The following is a 24,418-nucleotide window of genomic DNA, read 5'->3' on the forward strand; positions in this document are numbered from 1 at the left end:
GATCTCGCCACTGCACTCCAGCCTGGGTGACAGAGCGAGACTCCGTCTCAAAAGAAAAAAAAAGAAAAGGAACAGGAAAGAATTTTTTAAAAAGTATAAACCCAGAATAACAAAGAGGACTAGAAAGGAGGCAAGGATGAGACCCAAGATGGCAACAAATTCTTCAAAGACAGAAACTAGGAAGGCTTGTGAATGACTTTGCAAGTAAAGAAAACAGCAAAAGGAGACAGAAACGAAAGCCCTGTTCAATTGCACTGCCGAGTCTCAGAAAGGCTCACGGATCAGAGGTACCAAGAACTGGGCAGGACAGAGGAGAGACATGGAAATAAAAACAGGGGTACTGGATCAAGTGTGTACATAGAGGGAATTATCTGTTAACCCTTAGCCTTTCCTGAACAGGGAGATGAGAACGTTTAGTCCCTGGAGAAACTGGAAAGCCTCCGGGCTCTGAGATTCCAAGTACAAAGGAAAGTCTAGATGAAGACCAAGGCTGAAAACAGGGAAAAGCCAGCACATAGACTGGTGGACTCTCCGCCCCACTCTCTGGATGTCAGCAACCAACTTCCTGAGATATACCCAGGCCACCCAGCCCAAAGCAGGAAGTTGGAGAGTTCATCTCTGGATGAATCAAATGGCTCTACATAAGAGTTCACCATACTGACATTTAGGAATAACCTAAAGAAAGGAGAGCTTATTGCTAAAAGAACGTTCTTCAGTGAAGCATGCCTGCAAGCTAGGCACACAGGCCTTGCCATCCAGTTTTTCAATCCCCTACTCTTAAAAGCGTAAGAAATTGCTTTAGGCCAGGCGCAGTAGCTCATGCCTGTAATCCCGGCACTTTGGGAGGCTGAGGCGGGTGGATAATGAGGTCAGGAGTTCGAGACCAGCCTGGTCAACATGGTGAAACCACGTCTCTACTAAAAATACAAAAAATTAGCCAGGTGTGATGGCAGTCACCTGTAATCCCAGCTACTTAGGAGGCTGAGACAGGAGAATTGCTTGAATCCGGGAGGCAGAGGCTGCAGTGAGCTGATATTGCGCCATTGTACTCCAGCCAGGCGACAGTGCGAGACTCCGTCTCAAAAAAAAAAAAGGGGGGGGGGGGGCATAAGAAATTGACTGAAGATCATCATAAACTTGGGGAAAGCCTAGGACATTAAGGGGCCAACCAAAACAAAAAGGAAAAAAGGAAACAGAGGCATTGCATAAAGAAAAATAAAATGTATAAAAAATATCTGTAATAAATTTCTTCAGAGATAAGATAAATTACAGCCACAATACAAGACCAAGGTGCTATAGAAAACTGAGAAACCAATTGTAGTTTTAAATTTCACTTCTTTGAAGATTAATTACTTTGAGAACTTTTTGACAGGTCTATTGGCTATTTGAATATTCTCTTTTGTGAAATGCTTGTTCAAGTTTTTTGCCCATTTTCCTACTGAGCTATTTGTCTCTTATCAATTTCTAAAAATTATTTATTTTAAAACAATTTAATTTGTAGAGAATTCTTCTCTAGAAAGAACTCATATTTTTCATTTTAGCTCCCTTCTGTTACTCTTTACTAGGACGCAGTTAGAAAAGAAATATGATCCACTCATATTCCCTGTGTGTTTCCCTGCAAAGATTACAAACAAGCAAATAAATGTTTACAGGAAGGGTAGTCCTTGCAATATTATTACTGAACTATTCCTTATGTTGAAGACACCAAGGAAAATACATAGCAAGACTCAGCTGTTTGCTATGGCTTGCTACAGTACGAAACATACTATATTTTTCAGGAGCACTTACACTTTATGAGTTCTGGCTATCCTACTGGTCCACCTAGGAGCTGTGCTAAAGAAAAGTGTGTTTCACACTTGGACATAGGGCAGGGAACATCATACCCTGGGGCCTGTCATGGGATGGGGGGCAGGCAGAGGGATAGCATTAGGAGAAATACCTAATGTAAATGACAAGTTGACGGGTGCAGCACACCAACATGGCACATGTATACATATGTAACAAACCTGCATGTTGTGCACATGTACCATAGAACTTAAAAGTATAATAATAATAATAATAATAATAATAATAATATGTGTTTCAGGTGCCTTTTTGGCCTGGAGTCTGAGCACCTGGCTATTAGTTACTGAGGGGAGGATACCAGACTCACAATCTATTACACAGCCAGTGTGGGGGAATTACGAAGAGGGATATCTGTGAATTAATGTTATCTCATAAACAGGTCCTCAGGTGCAGTTCACCAACTTAAAAAATAATAAAAGTAAACTTCTTGAGAGGAAAGAATTATTAACTTCACAAATAAGACATGGTGAACTGCATTTTTCTAAACAGAGCAAATTAAAAGTACTTTTATAGATGAAATAACTTGACAAATATTGTCATCGCCTTCAATAAAAGGATATCCCTAAAACACACTTGCCCTATCTGAGAATCTGAAGAAAAACTAAAGGCCTGACCAATCTCATTTCCCACAACAAAGTTAACATGGATCAAGAAACTGTGAGGGTTAAAATAACAACAATAAAACAACCTAGAGTGAAAATTCAAAGAACAGAAAGGCAGTTCTAAGCTTAGAAGCATTTGAAGAAAAAACAAAAAAAAAAGATCAACTTAATGGAAGCACAACTAAAAGGTTAATAATAGGTTAAGTAAAATATTTAAAACAAATATAAAAAACAATGAGTCCATAATCTCCTTACCTAAAAAGTTCACATAAACTATTATTAAAAATATTCTTATCCCAATAGAGTAACGAGTCAGAGGATAAAAACACACAACTCCAAAAATTGAAAGAAATGTAATTAGTAAATACAAACTTGAAAAATGTATTATCACAATTTCAAAATGCAAGTTAAAATGGCACTTTTCTCGATCAGACTAGCAAAGAGTAAAATATATGTACATATGTATGTGTGCATGTATAAGCATACATAGAAAATAAACAGGAGAGAATTATTTGTGAAGAAAAACTCTGCTGAAATGAGTGTAAATTGTTATAACTCTCTGCAAAGCAACTTATTAATAGAGTGAGAGTCTTAAAATGTTTCTACCTTTACCTGATAATTCTACTCCATGGAATTTATCATAAACAGATAAACCTAAATATGACAAAAAATTATACACATAAACTAATTTACCTGCAGTGTTTTTAAAATAATATTAAAAAACCAGTAATACCTTATTCTGAAAAACTTGCAAGGGGTTAAGCAAGATATAGCATATTAAATTAAAAAGCCATTTAAATATGTTAACATGTTAACAGAGACCATGCTATAACATGGATAAACATTTGTTATAATGTTAAGTGAAAAAACTTTTACAATAATTTCCTATGTCATACATATTTGTATGTCTGTGTTATATTTGCAGAGACAACCTCACCCTCAAAAAAGCCTAAGCATAGAAAAATCTTGGAAAGAACCCATTAAAATGTTAAGAGTTTTGTCTGATGGGGCTGTGGGTGATGTCCCTTACCCTACTGTGTTTCCAGTATTCTATAATAAGGATGCATTTCTTTAACAATGGAAAACATCAGTAAACAGGCAACAAGAGCAGATGGGATAAGAAACATGCAGAGGCATTCTGAATGCGCCTGGCTGAAGCCACACTTACTGTGAACTGTTCAATGTCTCTTTCTAGTCCCACATTTGGCAGGTCAGGCATCATATGGGCCACCACTTTGAAACCGGAATCTTTGGCCAGGTGAAATGACTCACACACTGCCTTCACAGTGTGGCCCCTAAGGAAAGAAAATCACTACCTGTGAAAATCACTACCTATTTGTGTAAATGGGTGACAAAGTTAACACAAGGAACAGGGGGAAAACAATCTCTGAGACAGGTAACAGAAATTCCATAACCAAAATCATATGGCTGGGGGAAAAGACACCTCAGAAAGTTATTTTTTACATCCCCACCTCTCAGGAGGCCTGGAAGTAAATAACTTTATTTCTGAGATATTTCTCAGAAATTCCCTTACGCATCTACTCAAAGTCTTGAAAGTAAAGCATTGGGGTAGCAAAAGTTAATGTGTATTAAAATTATTTGGTTTAGCATCACCCGTCAAAATAAGCTTATGAATGTAAGTATCTGTATTAAAAATTAAAAGCTCAAAACCATGCAGAAGCAGCAAGCTGCTATGTTCTTTCCTTTAAAGATCTTGTGAAATTATTTGTAGACAGAGAGGAAGACTGAAACCTATAATACAAAATAGATTTCACTGGTGGGTTTGGAGGAGCCTTAAAAAAACAGTAGAAAGAGAGAATGACTTAGTGAGAAGGCAGAGTCATTTGGGGTCACGTGGATAAATCATCTTAATTTAGCATTCTAGAGCCACATCCAGCAGGAAACAAGTCCTAATAATAGTTTTGGGCAACTAGACTGAAGCCTTGTGGCAATCCTTCTGCCACCAAGGTGTTCCCATTCACGGCAGAAGGATCCTAAAAACCACAGACTCCATCTCACTCTCTCAGAATGCTCCCATCCATTTCCATGACTTCAATTTCTAATCTCTTTTTGCTAATGACTTCCCAATTCCTAGGACAAGGCCAGGCCTGTCTCCTGAATTCCAAACCCAAATAACCAATACTTTAAAGCAGCACTATTTAAAATGACAGCCACTAGGCACATGTGGTTATTAAAATTTATATTTAGAAGAATTAAAATGGAAAACTTGGTTGCAAGCACAGAACATTTTGATCACTGCTGAATTGTCTATTGCCTAGTCCTGCTCTAAAGCAAACCTTCACTTGGCTATTCTACAGGTACCTGAAACTTAGTGTAGCCAAATGAAACACATGTTCTCTCCAAGCCTCCTTGACTTCCCATTCTCTCTTATCCTCACTTCCAATCAGTCACCAGCACCACCACTCACTTCTTTCCAGGACATCGGTATTTCCTGCTTAATTTCTGTAACAGCCTCGTACCCGATCTCCCTTCCAACTTGCTCTTCTCTGACCTGCCCCTTTCACTGTAACTAAGGCATCTTTCTAAGCCACAGATATGCTCCATCACATTGTAGCTTTAAGCCTGCTGGTGGCTTGCTCCGCTGGATTAATGTCCAGCCTCCCTGGGCTGACTCTTCAGGCCCCTAATAACCAGGCCCTCTGTTTGCTTTTCAGCCTTATCTCTTATCATTCTCCTATCTCACATTCTAACCAAACTAAGCCACTCCAAATTCCCCAAATGTGCCACACACTCCCATCTCCAGGAGTTTGTTCATATGTTCCTTCTGCCTCTATCTTCCTCTTCTGCACCTGACCAACTCAGACTCTTCCATGAAGTCTCAACTCAGATGTCGTATTCTTCAGAAAGCTTCACCTTCCCCTCCATCTGCCCAGGTGTCTCTCTAGCACAGCCCTTGAAGGCTACACCACTCCATAGTTTCCCTGGTTGAAGCCTTTTCCCACATAAAAGCATCCTATTCAGTTACTCTTTCTTAAACATGATATCCATGAGATTCTTCCCCATGCTAAAAAATATTCAACAGATCTCTATTCCTTAAGGGAAAATTCCATCCTCCTCGGCCTGGCATTCCTCTTGGTTGTTTCTAAGACGCTGATCAGTGCTTGTCTCCCTAGTTCCCCTCTGCTTCCTTCTCCTGGCACAACACCAATCACATCTACCGAAACCCTACAGAATAAAGGGGCCTTTAACATCCAACTCAACACATCCTTCCTCCGAAGCCCACCGTTACAATTCTTAGTCAATCATCTCAGCTGCCTAATAAACTCTCAATTGTCTCCCCTACTCCACTAATTTAGCAATTAACTGTGAAGTTCCTTATACAGTTAACCTTTCACGGGCATTTTCTTTTCAACTAAAAGACATATTTCTAGAGGGAGCATAATAAAGCTCTAACAACTCTTATTTCCTTCTTTCCTTGCATTCCCGAATTTCTCAAAGTTTACAACCATGGCATCACCATACTTTTTGCTAGTTGGTATCTGCTCCACAGAAATGAATCTCTTCAACATTACTCACTCTTTTCTTTGTTCTTGGCCTTCTCTCCTGCTTTAAACTACTAACCCTGAGTCCTCTCCCCTGCTTTCTGTATGGACAAGGCTGTGTAGGACAAGAAGAGGGAGAGAGATGAGCATGTTTACAGGCTGCTGGAAAAGAGTCACTAGAGAAAAACTGAAAATGAGGGAAGGAGGAGATGGAAGTAAGAGGATAGACAGACGAAAGAACTTCGAAAAGGAGGAATACCCATACTTCTTTCCCTAAGACTGGTCAGAATGAAGAAAGGCTGGGTATGAATGTAGAGAAAACTGGTGAAGCTGGAGGAAGGCTTGTGCAAGATCACCTGCCACCATCTTACCTGTTGGTGTCTCTAGCCACATCTTCATAAACGCTCTGCACCCCAATCTCCAGCCTTGTGCAGCCATAGGTCAACATGTCACTTAAATGCCGCTTCATGCAGTAATCTGGTCTGGTCTCTATAGTAATTCCAATACACTTTGTGAGGCTTCTCTCAGAATACCTGTAGAGCAAATCTAAAATAATTAACCTGTTGCAGGTTTCAAGACATTACTCCCTCTCAAAAAAACTGCCTTCTCTCTGTCCTCCTAGCATGAGATAGTGGTAAAGAGTGTAGGCTCTGGAACCAGGCTGTCTAAGTTCAAATCCTGGCTCTGCTACTTCCTAACTATGCACATGAGGATGCTATTAACCTCTTTGTGCTTCGGTTCCTTTATCTGCAAAATGAGGATAATATACTATCTACACCTCATAGGATTGATGTGACTGAGCTAGCATAGTAATGTTATTATCATCATTATCATTATTATTCTCCTGCAGTAAGCTGCAACCATAATCTCCTTGAAAGCAGTGATTTTAACTGTGAAAACCTATTTTTCAATTCCTAGCAACCATTTTTCACATAAGTGAAAACCATCTGCATTATTTATTTCCCACTCTATATTTTTGAGTCATTTTAAATGAAAGAAAAAAAGGGGGGAGGGTATATGTAATGATTACAGGAATATTTTAGATGAAATGTCTTCTATATACACAAAAGTCTTTTCAACGAGTCTATTAATCTTAGCAATGATTTACAAAATTACCAATCACTTTTGTCTTTTACTAAAATCACGTATCAGAGTAGCAAGCACCACTTTAGATTCATGCTGTTTGAGTTAGTGGCCTTAATGCTGGCCAAAGAGGCAGAGAAGTAAGTCTCTTGCTAGCAGGGCTAGTGAAGTGAGGGGATAGGAGCTCACATTTACAGTCTTTTGTGGGCCAAGCTCTGTGCCACACACTCTAGTACTGAATCCTCCCACCAGCTCTATGAAGTGTGTCCTATTATCTCCATTTCACAAGTGGTGAAACTGAAGTTGAAAGGGAGTAAACAGCACGTTCAAGGACACAGAGCTAATAAAATTGGAGTCAGGATCCGAAGTTGGGTCCACCTGACTTCAAAGTCCTTGCTCTGTATTCCAGTTACCACACTGTTTAGACAACTCAGCATGGACCCCAGACTTCTCTGCTTTTCAACATCTCTCAATTTTTTTTTTTTTTTTTTTTTTTTTTTTTGATTCGGAGTTTCACTGTGTTGCCCAGGCTGGAGTACAGTGGCACGATCTTGGCTCACTGCAACCTCCACCTCCTGGGTTCAAGCATTTCTCGTACTTCAGCCTCCCAAGTAACTAGGATTACAGGCATGTGCCACCACACTCCGCTAATTTTTTTGTATTTTTAGTAGACACGGGGTTTCACTATGTTGGCCAGGCTGGTCTCGAACTCCTGACCTCAAGTGATCCGCCTGCCTCAGCCCCCCCAAAGTGCTGGGATTATGGGCATGAGCCACTGCGCCCGGCCAACATCTCTCAATTCTTAGAACCCAACCATTTTTCTTAATGCACCCTTCTACAATGTTCTCAATTTTGGGGGGAGGATGAGAGAAGCCTTAAAAAAAATTGCCATTTATTTTCCCTCTTTCTGAAGAAGTTCATTGCTCTTTATTGAAAAGTAAAAATCATAACATTTCTGTAATTTTTGTAACTAATTCTGTGAGGTTCACTGTTTCATTCTTAATTGTCAATAAAAACGGGCTTATTTATTGGTAATAATAACTAAGAAAGCTAAGAATCACCAATCTAGAGAACAAATTCTCAAGTCTTTCATTCTGGACATCTGAACTCTTTTGCATTGTTTATTTCTGTATTCCGCGAGGTTTTAGGTAGGATTACCAGAGGCAACAGGACTAAAGGTAAACGAGTAGTTCAAAGTCACTAAAAGATGAAATATGAGACAGAAAAAAGGCTCAGACCTTATCAAATCTTGCCTAAGACAGGATTCAAACTAATTTGGCTTCTCTGAAACAACAGAATCATCAGGTCCTGTGCCTCTTAAACAGGTGGGTACTAAGGCACGCAGTAACAGGAGTACGTGATGCCACAGAAGAGACGTAACGTACCTTTCTCTAGCATCAAGTATTGGGTTTGAGGGAAAACATTTTTCAAATAAAAATAAATATTCATATACTATGAAAAAGGCACACAATACAAAGGTTGGAAAAAGAAAAAAAAAACCAGAAAGCAAAAAGTTCTAAATGACTACGTTTTTAAAGGTAAATGAGAATATCCTAGAATGAGGCATTCCAATTGGTATTTTTTAAAAACTTGCAGTTATTTCTTAACAGTGATACCATTAAGTTAGCAAGCGTAGTGGCATAATAGTAGCTTACATCACTGGGAAAAACTAGAGGGCAGGCAATTACACAAATGGGAATCTGTGTAGAGGAAAGAGAAAATTTATTAGCTAGTCTTCCTATTGCACAGAATGTCAAAGGCCCCACCAAGGACATATAGAGGACACTGCTATACAAGGTCTCTTTATAAGTCATCAGAATATAGTACAGGCCATAGAAGGAAACCTTATTCTCAAATAATAATTTAACTCCATTTCAAAAATGTCTTTCCTCAGGCAGGAAATGTCATTACCTTTTGCAGTAACAGAAATAGAGGAAGAAAAAAACAACTCAGGTTTTAAAAAGTCAATATTTTATATTTATAAAAAGGCTTTCACTACATTTCCTCTTTCCAGAATTATAGTTTCATCCGAAAAGCAATTAAACAGAAATTTGTATCAAATTTGAATGACAAAACAATGAATTTTTCCCATAGGCTTACTGTATTCTCATGAAAATTTTTGGAAAATACTATATCTAATCCTACATCTCACTAAATCTAATTATTCATTTAACAGAGATGTAAACATATCAACATAACTATTCTTTAATATGCAAATATGCACATACAGGCTTTCAACCAATCTAAGCTGATATTTTATGGCCTGCTATTAATGTGATCCCCCTGTATCACCAAGGTAGCTATCCAACAGTATGTGCCATTTAGACAGCCATCCAAAAGCATGGCTCTCCTTCAGTACCCAGTCCAACTCCCATACTCTTGGGGGCTACAAGTTCTTCCGCATGCAGCAACTCTGTCAACTTCTTGAGAGACAAAGCCAAGACTCAAAAGGGATCCTCTGATTCCAATTCTACTGCTCTTTTTGTGGTATTACAGATTCATTTTAAGCCTGTACAGCCCAACAATATGGGGCTATGTTGAATCCTACGCTTTTCTGTATGCCATAGGAATGGCACCAGCGATAAAAGATGCTAATGTTCTCTGTGAAGCATAGCTTAAGCCAAAACCTTATGCTGACAGAATTTTTAAAAATTGTGGAGCAGGGGTGAAGAGAAATGGGACAATAACCCAGGAATTTAAAAGCAAACAAAAACCAAAAGCTACCAGCCTTCAAAACAGAGCTCTAATACATTTCTCCCCCGATGACATCTTCCCAGAACCCCTCCGCCCCCAGTGAGATCTCAGTGCTCCCATTCTCAAAGCACTCTGCCCACACTACAAGTAGTCTGCCTTGTTATGTGTGGATATGTCTGTCTCTCCATCTGGACAGGAAGCCTCTGAAAGCTGGCAGTCTCAAACACGTCTAGAGGCTAAAAGGCTTCAACACTAAAAATTCTCCGTCAATTAAAAAAAATTACAAATTTGAGGAAGGAATAAATGAATTAGGCATAACTGGGAACACAGGAGGTCTCTCTTCACTCCAACAGCAGCCTCCAGATACATCTACAGTTCATCTTTCCTCTTGCAAAAAGTTAACCTTAGAAGGTGCCTAGCAGCAGGCCAGGTATTCTTCAGAAAGTAAAACTATAATAGTTCTTGTCCCAGACATGCTTAAGGATCTAGCTGGGGGGATAAGACTTACAGAAAAAAAAAAAGAAAGAGAGAAACGACTACAGAACAAAAAGCTAGAAGTGGCAGAAATATAAATAGATTTAGATTGTTTCTTGGGAAGCATATTTCTATTTCTGGAAAGAAGAAAGCGACCTTTTGACAAAAGCACTATCTATCATCGCCATCTCCTTGCACTAAGGGCCCAACCAGGCGGACACTGATGGAAGGAAGATAGCACACTGATTTTAAAGTCTCTTCATTATCTTCTGGAAACTATCTTTTGTTTCACTCCAAGAAGCTGTGTTATCAGACAGGGCACCTCTCATTACGAATAATTCGTGGCAGCTCCTCTTTCAAAACCTCTGTCCTTACTGCAACTGGATGTGCCTGAATCTAGTCTTGCTTAAACTCTCACAAGAACTCAAGGCTCAAGTTCCTGAAAGGCTTACAGAACATTCCCTCTGTGGACATCCTGCAACCTCATAGTCAACCTGCTCAAACCAGACTGCACAGTAAAAAATGGTACAGAGATGAAATATTCATTTTCATTAGTCACAACATATAATCTCTTCTCCATCTATGGTCCCAAAACAAGTCAGTGGAGTATACCCACTTCTTTGAACAGCCGGATTTGTTTGAATTGTTGATAACACCTCGAGTTATTGGTGTAACTCCTTGGCAGCAGCACCATGAACAAATTCCTCTTCTTAACTATCACCGTATCTTGAAAATATCTCAATAAAATTTGAAGTTCTGCCCAATGCTCTGTTAGTGATACTTTAGACTTAAATGAGTTGTTTGATGTGCTTGAGGATTTAAAAATAACTATTCCGCCCAATCTTTTTTGAGATGGTAGTCAAGTCTGCTTCCTCGATATTGGTGGTTTTGTCATGAGGTTCTATAAATTAACCACTGCCCAACACAAAATGAAGTAACAAAGAAAAGAATTTTGATTTAAAAATGAGTACTACCTATGAAAAACCAACCTGGTGGCACTGTAGCTTACAGATTAATCAAAGACCGTTGTGCCCTATCATATTAGCTGGCAGGGCTTAAGATATATAAAAACAACCTATAACATTTTGTTTGAGGTTTGATTCTGTTCATGGCTGACAAAAACTATCATTTTGTAGTCCCCTCGTCTAGCTAAAGAACGAGCAGCAACACATTATTAATAGAAAAGAAAAAAAGAATCACAGATATTATATTCTTTTAATATTATATCCACATTGAAATTTAAGGGTTATATACATAAAAACATAGAAAATGATTGTCAGAAAGTGGTTGCTAAATGAAGAATAACTTGTGAACATATCTTTTAGATAAAAATTCTCATTCCATTAGAAAGCTTCAAATCATAGATGACAGATATAATTTTAGAGATAATACAGTCCTACACCTCCTCATTTTTATAGATGAGGAAACTAAATCACACACACAAAATAGTGAATTAAACTAGATAATAATGCAAAATAATAATATAAATAAGTCTGGAGGCTATGTCTCCTGATTCTTAATGGAAAGTTCTTTCCACTGCATTCACTTAGCATTTACTAAGTACCAGAATTCTATGCTTAAGGCATTGTACTAGATATAAGGAGTCTTCTTCCTTTCTCTTAAGAAGACATTCCCTATTAAAGGATATAGAAAAAATACATTATAAAGAATTAGACCACAATAGTATTCATTACAACTATTATTCTTGGCTACTGAAAACCAAAGTGAGGAGATGATTAAACTGGTAGATACGAATCAAACCATCAGCTTAAATTGATGTATCAATAATTACAACAAATGTTAACAGACTAAACACTCCAATTAAAAGGCAGACATGAGCAAAATGGATTAAAAAAAAAAAAGACCCAATTACTGTAGACTTCTGTCTAAAGAAATGCATTTTCAAGATAAAGAAACATACGGGTGGAAAGCAAATGGATGGCAAAGGATAATACACAGGGCAAACAGTAAGCACATGAGGCTGTGACAGCTAAATTAATGCCAAGTAAACTGCAAGACCAGGGATACAGAAGGACATCTCATGATGATAAAGAGGTAATTTCATAATGGTGAAAAGCTCATACATCAGGAAAACACAGCAATCATAGATGTGTATGCACCTAACAACAGATTTTCAAAATAATTACATTAAGTAAAAATTAATATAACTGAAGAGAGACATAGACAGTTCCTCAATCATTGTTGGAGATTTCTATCTCTTAGCAATTGACAGAACTACAAAAGAATAAAAAATAAAATCTACCTGAACACCACTACCAACCATCTTGGTTTAACTGATATTCATAGAACATGACACCCAGCAACTGAGAATATACATTCTTTACAAACATACATGGCATGTTCACCAAGAGAGACCACATATGCTGGGCCATAAAACAAGTCTCAATAAATTTTAAAACACCAAAATTATATAGAGTAGGTTCTTTGGCCAAAATGAAAATAAATTAGAAATTAATAAGATATCAAGACAAACCTCATTGTCTGGAAATTTGTAAATTAAACACCCCATTCCTATACATTCCATGGATCAAAAATATATATATACATATAAAGGGTATTAAGAAATATTTTGAATTGAATAATTAAAATACAACACATCAAAATGTGTGGGATTCAGCTAAAGCAGTGATTTGAGGAAAAGGTCTAAAATGATGGCCAATCTTTTTGTTTTTTTTGAGAAGGAGTCTCATTCTGTTACCCAGCCTGGAGGGCAGTGGCGTGATCTTAGCTCACTGCAACCTCCGCCTCCCAGGTTCAAGCGATTCTCCTGCCTCAGCTTCCCCAGTAGCTGGGATTACAGGTGCGTGCCACCACACATGGCTAATTTTTGTATTTTTAGTAGAGATAGGGTTTCGCCATGTTGGCCAGATCTGCCCGCCTCACCTCCCAAAGTGCTGGGATTACAGGCGCAAGCCACTGTGCCCGGTCACGGTGACCTTATTTAAGTCACTAGAGAAAGAAGAGTAATTAAACCAAAAGAAAGTAGAATAAAAATAAAAGTAGAAGTCTACAGAGTAGAGGAAATAAACAAAACCAAAAGCTACTTCTTTGAAAAGAACAACAAAATTGATAAGCCCCTAACTAGGGTAAACAAGAAAAATAGAGAGAACACAGATGATGAGTATCAGGGTTGAAACAGGGGTGATCACTAAGATTCCACAGACATTAAAAGCCTAATAAGGCAACATAATACCAAAATATTTGACAAAATGAATGAAACAAATTCCTTGAAAAACATAACTTATTAAAATGGACACAGATGAAACAGAAAATATGAATAGCTCCATATCTATTAAACGAACTGAATTAATTATCTAACACCCTCCCATAAAGAAAATTCCAGCCCTAGATAGTTTCACTGGTGAGTTCTAGCAAACATTTATGGAAGAAATCACATTCATGTTACATGAACAGTTTCAGAAAATAGGGGAGGGAACAACACATCCTTACTTGTTTTGTGAAGCCAGAATTATACTAATACCAACAACTAATACCTGACAACAAAACTATAAAAATTATAGGCTGCCACCCCGTATAAACGTAGACACAAAAATCCTCTACAAAGGATCAGTAAGTTGAATCCAACAATATGTAAAGATGATGATATAATAGGGTTTATCCTAGAACTGTAAGGTTTAATGTTAAAAAACATCAAAATAATTCATATTATCACAATAAAGGAGGAAAATCATATGACCATTTAAATAGATGCAGAGAAAGCATTAGACAAATGAGTTAATGATAAACCCTCTCAATAAATGTATTCAATCTAATACAGGTAACTATAAAAAACCCATAGGCTGCACTTAATACTGAAATAAAAATGTTTTCCCTGTATCACTGGGAACAAGATAGAGAGGCCCACTCTTACCACTTCTGTTTAACACTGTACTGAAGGTCCTAGGCAGTACAGTAAGGCAAGAGAAAGAAAAGCATGCAAATCCAAAAGGGAAAAGTAAAAGGCACATTTACAGATGACATGATTGTTTAGGAAGTAAATATTAATGGATTTACAAAAATAGCTTTTAGAATTAAGTAGTGAATTTAGTAAGGTCTTATGATATAACATTAATATATAAAAATCAATTGTATGTATATATATATTAGCAGCAAAAATTTGAAAAAAATGAAATTTATGGCTGGGCATGGTGGCTCACACCTGTAATCCCAGCACTTTGGGAGGCCAAGGTGGGCGGATCACTTGAGGCTGGGAGTTTGAGACCAGCCTGGCCAACGTGGTGAAACCCCATCTCTACTAAAAATACAAAAATTAGCCAGAGATGGTGGTGGATGCCTGTAATCCCAGCTACTTGGGAGGCTGAGGCAGGAGAATGGCTTGAGCCCAGAAGGTGAAGGTTGCAGTGAGCTGAGATGGTGTCACTGCATTCCAGCCTGGGTGACAGAGTGAGACTCCCACTCAAAAATAATAATAATAAAATTTTAAAATGAAATTTACATTTCATTTACTGTAGCACCAAAACACATACAAATATTTTGAAAAAATTTGTTTACAAAAGGCTTACAAAATCTCAACAACGAAGATTGCTAAGAGAATTTAAAAACCTAAGTATACAAGGAGATAGACTATGTTCGTAATTGGAAGAAGCAATAAATTGTCAATTCTTTCCATTTGTTCTATAGTTTTAACACAATTCTAAATCCATTATACTTTTTAATAGACTTTGGCCAGCTGATTCTAAATTTTACATAGAAATGCAAAGGACCTAGAATTTCTAAAGCAATTTTGAAAAACAATTACAAAGTTAGAAGACTCACATTACTTGACTTCAAGACATACTAAAAAGCCACAGTAATCAAAACAGTGTAGCACTGGCATAAGGATCGAAAACAGATCGATGAAACAGAAAAGAGTCCCGCCCACATCTACTGAGTCCTTTGATTTTTAACAAAAGTGAAATATAATCCAAATGGGGAAGGAAAGTCTTTAAAGAAGTAATGTTAAAGCAACTAGATGTCTATATGGGGAAAAAGAAACTGTGATCCCCACCTCATACTACACATAAGAATTAATTCAAGATGGAACATAAACCTGCAAGTGAAAGCTCAAACTGTAATTAGAAGAAAACACAGGAGAATATCTTTGTGTCTTGGGAATGTGCAATGGTTTATTAGAGACAATACAGAAAAGCAATAACCACAAAAGAAAAAACTGCTAAATTCTACTTTATCAAAATTAAAAACTGGCTAAAAGATATCATTAATATAACAAATAGCCAAACTGCAGACTGGGTTTTCATATTTGCAAAATATAGAGCTGACAAAGGACTGGCAGCTAGCATATACAACCACCCAATCAAAAACGGGCAAAAGATTTTAACAGATACTTCACAAAGGAAATATACAAATAGCATAAGCACATAAGTGTTCAACATCATTAGTCATCAGGAAAAAGCAAACTAAAACCACGAGACACCATTATACACCCACTAGAATGGCTAAAATTAAAAAGACTGACAACACCATATGTTGGTGAAGATGTGGTACAACCAAATGCTCACACATTATTGGTGGGAGTACAAATAGTAGAGCCATTTTGGGAAAATGACTGGCAGTTTCTTGTAAAACTAAACTTATATAGCAATTCCATGTCTATTTATTCCCCAAGAGAAATAAATACATATAGCCACAAAAAGACTTATACAAGAATGTACACTGAAGTTTTATTCATAATGGCCACAAACAAAACAGCTCAGGCATCTATCAATAGAAGGATGGTAAACAAACTGTGATCTCTGCATACAATAGAATAACTCACCATTAAATAGGTAACAACAAATGAATCACCCAACAACATAGATAAATCTCAAAATATTATGCTCAGTGAGAGAGGCCTACAAGAGTATGCTACATGGTTCCATTTATACGAAGTTCTAGAAGAGACAAAACTAATCTGTGATGAGGGAAAAAATCAGAAGAATGGCCGCGTCTGGGAGGCGCAGGGGAGGATTTACTAGGAAGAGGGATGTGAGAACTTTCTCCCGAAACATTCTGGGATGACAGTGACATTCTGTATCTTAATATGACTTTGTAGTACAGGTAAACATAATCAAATGGTATACTTAATATATGTGTTTCTCATATATATATTATGCCACACGTTGTTTTGTACTGTATGTAAATTTACTTCAAAAGAAAAACACTGCAAACAGTGAACACCAGTCAGTGATATGCACGATGAAGTATCTGGGGAGAAGCATACTGAAGCATACAACTTACTATGAAATGCATCAAAAAAGAGAGCGCAAGCATGCATGAAAGAGACTGATGAATGGATAGTGGAACTGACAGATATGTGATAAAGCAAGTATTATAGAATCTAGATGATGGGTATGTGGATGCTCATTGAAAACTGTTTAATTTTTATTTGTTTCAAATAAAATGCTGAAAGAAAAACAATATCAACTCCTTAAAGTGACTAAGATTGTATCCTACGTTCTCTGGCCAATGTTAAGGATCCTGGTCACCATGTATGGAAATCTGGGTGACCAAAAGAGAAAGTAAAATGGTCAACAGAATAAGTGCAAGGTAGGGAGTATCAGTGTCAAAGCCCAGAAATGCAGAAGGTCCTGAGGGCTGCCAGAAATGAGGCCCAGGGCAGCAGGGCCACAGTCACTCTCAGGCCTCTGTAGGCTCCTTTTGCTTCTGTCGCAGCTCTGCAAGTCTATGAAACTGTCTTCTGGGCCTGGTACCTAGCATTACCTAGCACTTCAGCTTTTCTAAGACAGGTAAGAACACAGTTGGAGGATTTAAAGTCATTAATGGGGAGGAAAAAGAGGAAGGAACGGAAATGAATTTAAAATTCCACAGGGAGAAAGTATGACTCACCCACTTTTTAATGGGTAACTACCCTTTTAAATTGCATCTTGTGAAAACAGCCAAAGAGCCTTAAAGTTGAATGTAAAACTGCTTCTGGGCAAAGCTGATTAAAAAGGAATAAAACCATTTTAAAAGGTTGTTCGAGTTATTTGGCAACATTTGCATTCTAGTGAATGGGTGACTCAGATCCCACTACCGGTCTTTTGCATCTCTAGAGCCTGATTGTTACACGATGACAGTCACCAGTAATTGTTGCTCTCTGGAGACTACTGAAGAATCTCAGTCCAGCTGATAGTACTGAGTGATTAGCACTTTGCTTGATTTAATGAGCCTTCAGAAAAGCCATACCTGTTTTGTCCTTGAACTCTCTGTTCACTCAACTTTCGAATTTTTCCATACGCAAGAATATGTAACACACGGCTTGCTACTAGCTTGTCATAAATAATAACCAGGCTCTCTGCTTGCTGGAGCTTTTCTTTACCTTAACTCCTATTCTTTTAAGAAGCAAAACTTTAATCAGGTTCAACATATGAAAACACAGCAGGGACACCTGAGCTAACACAGCAGTAAAACTTGACCCTAATGTGAACAGACTGTTAACCTTAAACACTGCTTGCTGACTCATCGGTCTCAATATATCATCTTTAACCTAATTTAATATTAATCTTTAAAAAAAACCCTGCTAAGCTAATGAAAGTCAGTTTACATCTATGTAGTCCAGCAAGCAAAAACCAAAGTAAAATAAACAAAGTTCATCACCTTACATCTAAGAGCGGTGGGCTACGCTGTGCAAACCAACCAGTTTTCACGTATACGCTCTGTGCAGGATAAGAGAGAAGAGCAAGGTCAAATCCAAACATTTCCGAGGGCCACATTATGTCAAAACCACAACTTCTCTGGGCTGCTTTTTATTTCACGATTATGCCAACACTTGAAAATACTTTCTGTCTCTAGTTCTATAGCACGAACAAGACTATTATTTCTTCAAATACAAAGTCTCCCTCAAAACAAATACAAACTCTATTATGAGGGGTCTGTAGTAAAATTCTACCCCAACAAAGAAACAAAATGCCACAAATCGGGTTTTTTTTTTCCAGATTATCTCCCAAAAATATAGAGACTAAGAGAAAAGAGCAAAACATTTAAAGTGTGTGTTGGCAGAATTCAGTGTAATTTATTGATGGTTTTATGGCTCCCAGATTGTACTTTTATTACTTCTCAAGAGCCATTCATGACATGTGTTGCAATGAAAACCCAAATCGTATATAAATTTTTATCTGAAAATAAAGTGTTTGTTGCCCTCTTGAGGTAAATTCAAGAACAGAAACAAAACAACACTGGCACTGCCTAGAATATTACTGAAAGAGGCTTTCTCTTCCACAGGGCTTTTTTCTACAAACACTGAGTTCGCTGTACTAGACAACCCTATTTTCAACCCAATGATGGACAACTTACATTCAAGCACCACTAGCACTAGAACATTTCTGCAAAAATGAAACGTTACACCAAGAATAAAGCAAAATTTTTAGTTTCAATCGATGAAAATGTCAAACTAGATACATCCTAAAAGTTCACTATGCAGATCTTAGTTGGCCTGCTTCATATAGACCCAAACTGTAGGTGATGAAAAGCTTAGTGGCAAATTTGTATGGGGGAGACAGGCAAGTCTAAGATATTTACAGCTCCATTCCACTTAATATGTAAGGTCTTCAAGATAAGAAGACCTTACATATTAAGGTCTTGAAGACCTCACACATTAAGGTCCAAGAAAGGAGTATAGAAGTATATAAGCGTGCATAGAAAAACTAATCTTGATAGATGTCCCTGCCAGGGAATTTTCAGAGCTGAATAAATTGTGGTCAGTAACCCTCTGAGAGAACATTCTGCTGCCATTCCCGTCTCCTGGCTTTGAACTAATAAAGGTTGGTTTTCCTCAATTGCATTTTATCTAAGGTATAGTTTGATTTTTCAGTATTATTAAGAGTAATTAGCTAGATGATATCATTACTCATCTAAAGTTTGAAGACTTCAGCGTTTACTAAGCATGACTCATTAATGATCAGTTTTTTTTTTTTTTTTTTTGAGACACTGTCTCACTCTGTCGCCCAGGCTGGAGTGCAGTAGTGCAATCTCAGCTCGCTGCAACCTCCAGCTCCTGGGTTCAAGTGTTTCTGTGCCTCGGCCTCCCGAGTAGCTGGGACTAGAGGCACCAGCCTCCACACCCGGCTAATTTTTACATTTTTAGTAGAGAGGAAGTTTTGCCATGTTGGCCAGGCTGGTCTCGAACTCCTGGCCTCAAGCAATCTGCCTGCCTCGGCCTCCCAAAGGGTTGGGATTATAGGCGTGAGCCACCATGCCCGGCCTCTTGATCAGTTTTGAATGAGCAGTAACAACACAGTCACCATCTCATCTGCTGTTAAAGCCCCTGCTGGAGGAAGAGATCATAATGCTACAGGTCCAGGTTCACGGACACAGAATTCACCTGTTACATTCCCTAGAGTCAATCGAACAGAAGTGGGATGCTGTGCACACAACTCTCTCAGCTGCCAGATCTTTCACATGGGCTCTTTGAGCTACCCTTGGTATTAAATTTTATGAAAAAGCTCCTCTCTTCTTTTCACTTTTACAAACCCAAGGAGAACAAAGGAAGTTAAGCGGGTAAGGGGAGTAGGGAGGGCACAAAAAGATGTGACTGCCCCCAATTCCAAGAGGCAACCATACCCAGGTCATAAGGTAACTGATCATTCATTTGAAATTCATTCACACATTTACTTGTGCTTACTATGTGCCAAGAACTGCTTTACTTACAGGGTAATAAAAACCACTCTTAAGTCTACTCAAAATTTGGTCCTACACAAAAAATCTTAAGAGGTGGCACTATTTGAACAACCTTATAATTAGCTATATGAAACCCCCACCCCATATAAAAGAGAAGCCAGAGAAAAGCCTGAGGGTGGTAGGGAAGGGGGGCAAGGAAAAACAGGCCATATTCCTCCCAAGACTGTCAAGCTCTGACAATGTGCACACACGTGCACATACATACAGACACACTCACATTCTGACACCTAGCACAGCTTGCGAAGTTAGGCTCTGAAAGCAAAGCTACCTGGGGTTTACATCCCACTCTACCACCAACCACCTCTGCAACTTTGGGCAAACTGCTTCATCTCTCTGTGCCTCAGCTTCCTCACCTGAAAAACAGGGATAATCTGAACACTTAACTCAAAGGCTTACTATGAGTATTAAATAAGTGAATACTAAACACCATGACAACATGGCCCACTGTACATGCAGCAAAGGGAAATATCCCCCTTTGCTCCCATTTCCCATGTCCCTTCCTCCTCAGCTCTAAGATCTATGATGACCATTATTCTGCCACCTTTTCTATGCATTTATGTACAGATGTGTATGTGTGTATGTACATGAACACACAAATAATGGGATTGTACTGTAAGAATTGCTCTAAAAATTGCTTTTCACTTGGTATACTTTGGAGATCCACAACTCTCCCATGAGGTGGTCTCCTCCATTTACATGGTTGGCAACATTACCTATGAGCTGATAATCCCCAGTTTCGTACCATCAGCTCAGACTTCTCTTGTATTCAGAGCCCACTGACATCTCCACTTGAATGTATCACAGGCACCTCAAACTTCACACACCCAAAACAGAACTCTTGATTTTTCTCCCACTGAGACTTTCTCTGCTTTTCCCGCTATCTTTTCCACCTCAGTATACAGCCCTACCCTACCTTCCTACCATTTCTGACAGCCAGAACCTTAGTGTCAGGCTTGATCCCTTCCTCTATCTCAATCTCCTCTCCATCACCACTGCTGCTGCCCCCAACTGAGCAGGGATGGATGTAATCAGATGGCCTTCTATCTGGTTTCCCACTTTCACCCTGGTACTCCTCTAATCCATTAGCCAGACAGTAGCCAGAATGACCCTACCTGTTAACCAGAACATGCCACTTCCCCTTCATCTGCTTCCTACTGCATTTCAAATAAAATTTCAACTCCTCAAAAGCATGTATCTTGGTCCTTACCTAACACTTCAACCCCATCTCATGATGTTCTTTCTCTTGTTCACTGGGATCTGACATGGTTTGAGTGTTTGTCCCCTCCACATCTCATGTTGAAATGTGATCCCCAATGTCGGAGGTATGGCCTTGTGGGAGGTGTTTGGGTCCTAGGGCTGGATTCCTCATAAATAAATGGCTTACCACTGTCTCCCTGGTGATAAGTGAGTTCTCGCTCAGTTGTTTCACGTGAGATCTGTTGTTTAAAAGAGTGTGCCACCTCCCCCACCCGTGATGTGATGTACTGGCTCCCCCTTCACCTTCCACCATGATTGGAAGCTTCCTGAAGCCTCACCAGAAGCAGATTCCAGCACTATGCTTCATGTGAAGCCTATAGAACTGGAGTCAATTAAACCTCTTTTCTTTATAACTTACCTAGTCTTAAGTGTTCCTTTATAGTGACACAAATGGATTAACACAGGATCTAGCCATGCTGGCTTCCTCTCTGTCCCCAGAACACCCAAGCTGTTTCCCATTTCAGGCCCTTTATCTTATCCTTTCTGCTGTTGGCCTAACTCCTCCTTGTGCTTCAGGCTCAGCCTAAATATCACCACTTTCCAGGATCTAAAACAGCACACAGTATCTAGTGGGCCCTCAAGAAGGATTTGTTAAATAAGGAAAATAGTAACTATCCAGGTGTTCCCACAACTCCTGAAAACAAAAACTATTTTAAGACTTTCACTTCTTAAATCACTGAACTACATACTAACCTGTAGTATTCTTCTTGCTAAAATCAAGGTGTCAAAATAATGCATAATTTTGTCAACTGGAACTCAAAATGAGTAAATTAACTTGTGGTTTGAATAACACACGATTTGACAAACATGAGTTTGTCCCCTCTAAAACTCAGGTTGAAATTGTCATTGTAACAGTATTAACAGGTGGGGCCTTTGAGAAGCGAACTGACCTTGTGGGTAAGATTAATGCCATTATAAAAGGATGAATTAGCCCGCTTTTTGTTTTTCTTGCCTTTTGCCATGTGATGACGTACCCTTGCCAGACGCCAGGACCTTGACATTGGACTTCCCAACTTCCAAAGCTGTGAGCCAATAAATTTCTGTTCATTAAATTACCCAGTCTCAGATATTTTGTTACAGCAGCACAAGACAGACTAAATCCCAATCACAAACAGTTATTATTTAATAATTATGAAATATTTACTCTAAATTAAGTTTTTAACTACCAGTACCTTGTTTTGCTGATTTTACAGCAGTTAAATGTTTCAAATAAAGCACACTCCCAGTCCCCTTCTTAGGTGGGCTGAAAAACTTAATTAGGCCAATCAAAACTACTGTTGTTTAGACGAGCCTAAGGCTGAAAAGACCTTCATGGACCATATTTGGTGAATCTGTCTGTTTGAGAACACTACTATGTCAACAAACTCTATTCATTTTTTCTTTAAAAGGATTATTTCAGTGAAAGGATTATTTCCGTGAAAATGAGAACTTTCCATGAAACGAGAAAGACTATGAGAAGTAAGAATGTGGATGCAGGGCAGAAGGCATTCTCGTAAGCTAATGCTAGGAGCATAAACTGAAAATCACTCTGGAGACTATGATAAAATAAGAATTTCTTACTTGACTGCCTCGTAAATATTGTTGGAAGTATGTCCTGATAAGGCATCATGTAAATTTCGAATAAAATAATCTCTGTATTCTTCTGGAAGGGCCATAAACGTTCCACCCATCACAATAAACTCCACTTTATCCACACTATGACCAAGTTGTTTTAACTGAAAGACAAATTCATCAGCATTAGAATGATGTAAGCAAAAGCAACTACCCTAAGAAGGCATTGCAAATCTCTTATTTTGCAGTGTTTTCATCAGTAGTTTAAAAATCAGAAGTAATGAAACACATTCAGCTAATTCTGTGCTTAAAAAATAGGCTCATCTAAAAGAAAAAAAGTGAGTACAACTCAAATAAGGAGAATGAGAACATAAAATAACAAATAAGAGGCGTGACTTTAATATGTACAAAGTGGAAATTTAAAAACACGAAGAATATAAACTAGAAACCAGTAAAGACAAATATAATACAAAATGCAGAATAATAAGTATTTATTGATCATGTATTTTATGTCAGACTTGGTGGTAAGCCTAGGGGACAAAAAGGTGGCATTTATGGTCAACAATGATACATGAATGATTATGTAACATAATAAGAATTTGATGTAATGGAAGAAAACAAGAATAAATTAGAAAGAAAAATGAAGACAGCAGTCTAAAATTGATGGATGATTCTGAGCACAGGAGGCACTTCAAGTCTGCTTTCTAAAAAAAAAGTGAAAGTCTAATTAAAAATGAAATATTCAGGCCAGGTGCAGTGGCTCATGCCTGTAATCCCAGCACTTAGGAGGACCAGGATGGCAGATGACCTGAGGTCAGGAGTTTGAGACCAGCCTAGTCAACAAAGTGAAACCCCATCTCTACTAACAATACAAAAATTAGCCAGACGTGCTTGTAATCCCAGCTCCTCTGGAGGCTGAGACAAGAGAATGGTTTGAACCAGCAGGTGGAGGGTGCAGTGACCCGAGATTGCAATTGTGCCACTGCACTCCAGCCTGGGCAATAAGAGTGACACACTGTTTCAAAAAAATAAATTAATTAATAAATATTAGGTCTCCTCTACTAGGGAAGAGAATGATACCAATCTTTCATTTTGTTGACTACAATAAGCCAAGATTCTAATTTTTAAAAATAGGTATTGAAATTCACACTAATTTCTGAAAATGGCAAAAAAATTTATACAGAAAAACTATATATATGCATGTGTATACATATATCAACACTAAAAGAATATTTCTATATCTATCGTTGTTTCCAAGAGATACTCATCAAAATTACCCTGGTAGCTTTTTAAAATATCTTGCTAGAACCTTAAAGCTGACTTAATCAGAACATCCAGAGGCGAAGATCTGACACATGTTTTGGAGAAGTTACTCAGGTAATTCTAGTGCATTTAAGAAAAGAATCACTGCTCTATGTTCATTTCTAAATCTTGTAAATTATGCTCCTTTTTTGGTAAACATAAACATTTCATGCTCAACAGTTTTACATTTTAAATGAATTAACTATCATAGCTCAAAAAGAAATTGAAGCAAAGGTCAGTTTAGAACCCACTTTTTGGAAAAATGCAGGCTCCCCCAGGTGGGGTCCTCTCCTGTCACTGACAATCCTGTTCCTCATACGCTTGGGTGACAGCAAAGTGGATATGAAAACTGAACAGTATTCATCAATAAGCCAATAAATAAACCCAGACACAACTTATCCACTATAGTAT

The 24,418-nt window shown here is 38.2% G+C and overlaps 1 protein-coding gene across 3 annotated transcripts in view; it reads right to left on the minus strand.

The window, feature by feature from the left end:
• The window catches only part of LOC105481998 (elongator acetyltransferase complex subunit 3), a 105,144-nt gene that overhangs the window by 62,760 nt on the left and 17,966 nt on the right, over positions 1 to 24,418 (minus strand). For all 3 annotated transcript variants that reach the window (XM_011741834.3, XM_011741833.2, XM_071068463.1), the window contains 3 exons: positions 22,715 to 22,869; positions 6,322 to 6,483; positions 3,616 to 3,742 (listed from right to left, as the gene is read on the minus strand). In XM_011741834.3, coding sequence (XP_011740136.2) covers positions 3,616 to 3,742; positions 6,322 to 6,483; positions 22,715 to 22,869 — 444 coding nt within the window. The remainder of the gene's footprint in view (positions 1 to 3,615; positions 3,743 to 6,321; positions 6,484 to 22,714; positions 22,870 to 24,418) is intronic.

This window comes from Macaca nemestrina, chromosome 8, assembly GCF_043159975.1.
Source record: "Macaca nemestrina isolate mMacNem1 chromosome 8, mMacNem.hap1, whole genome shotgun sequence".
Taxonomy (NCBI): Eukaryota; Metazoa; Chordata; class Mammalia; order Primates; family Cercopithecidae; genus Macaca; species Macaca nemestrina.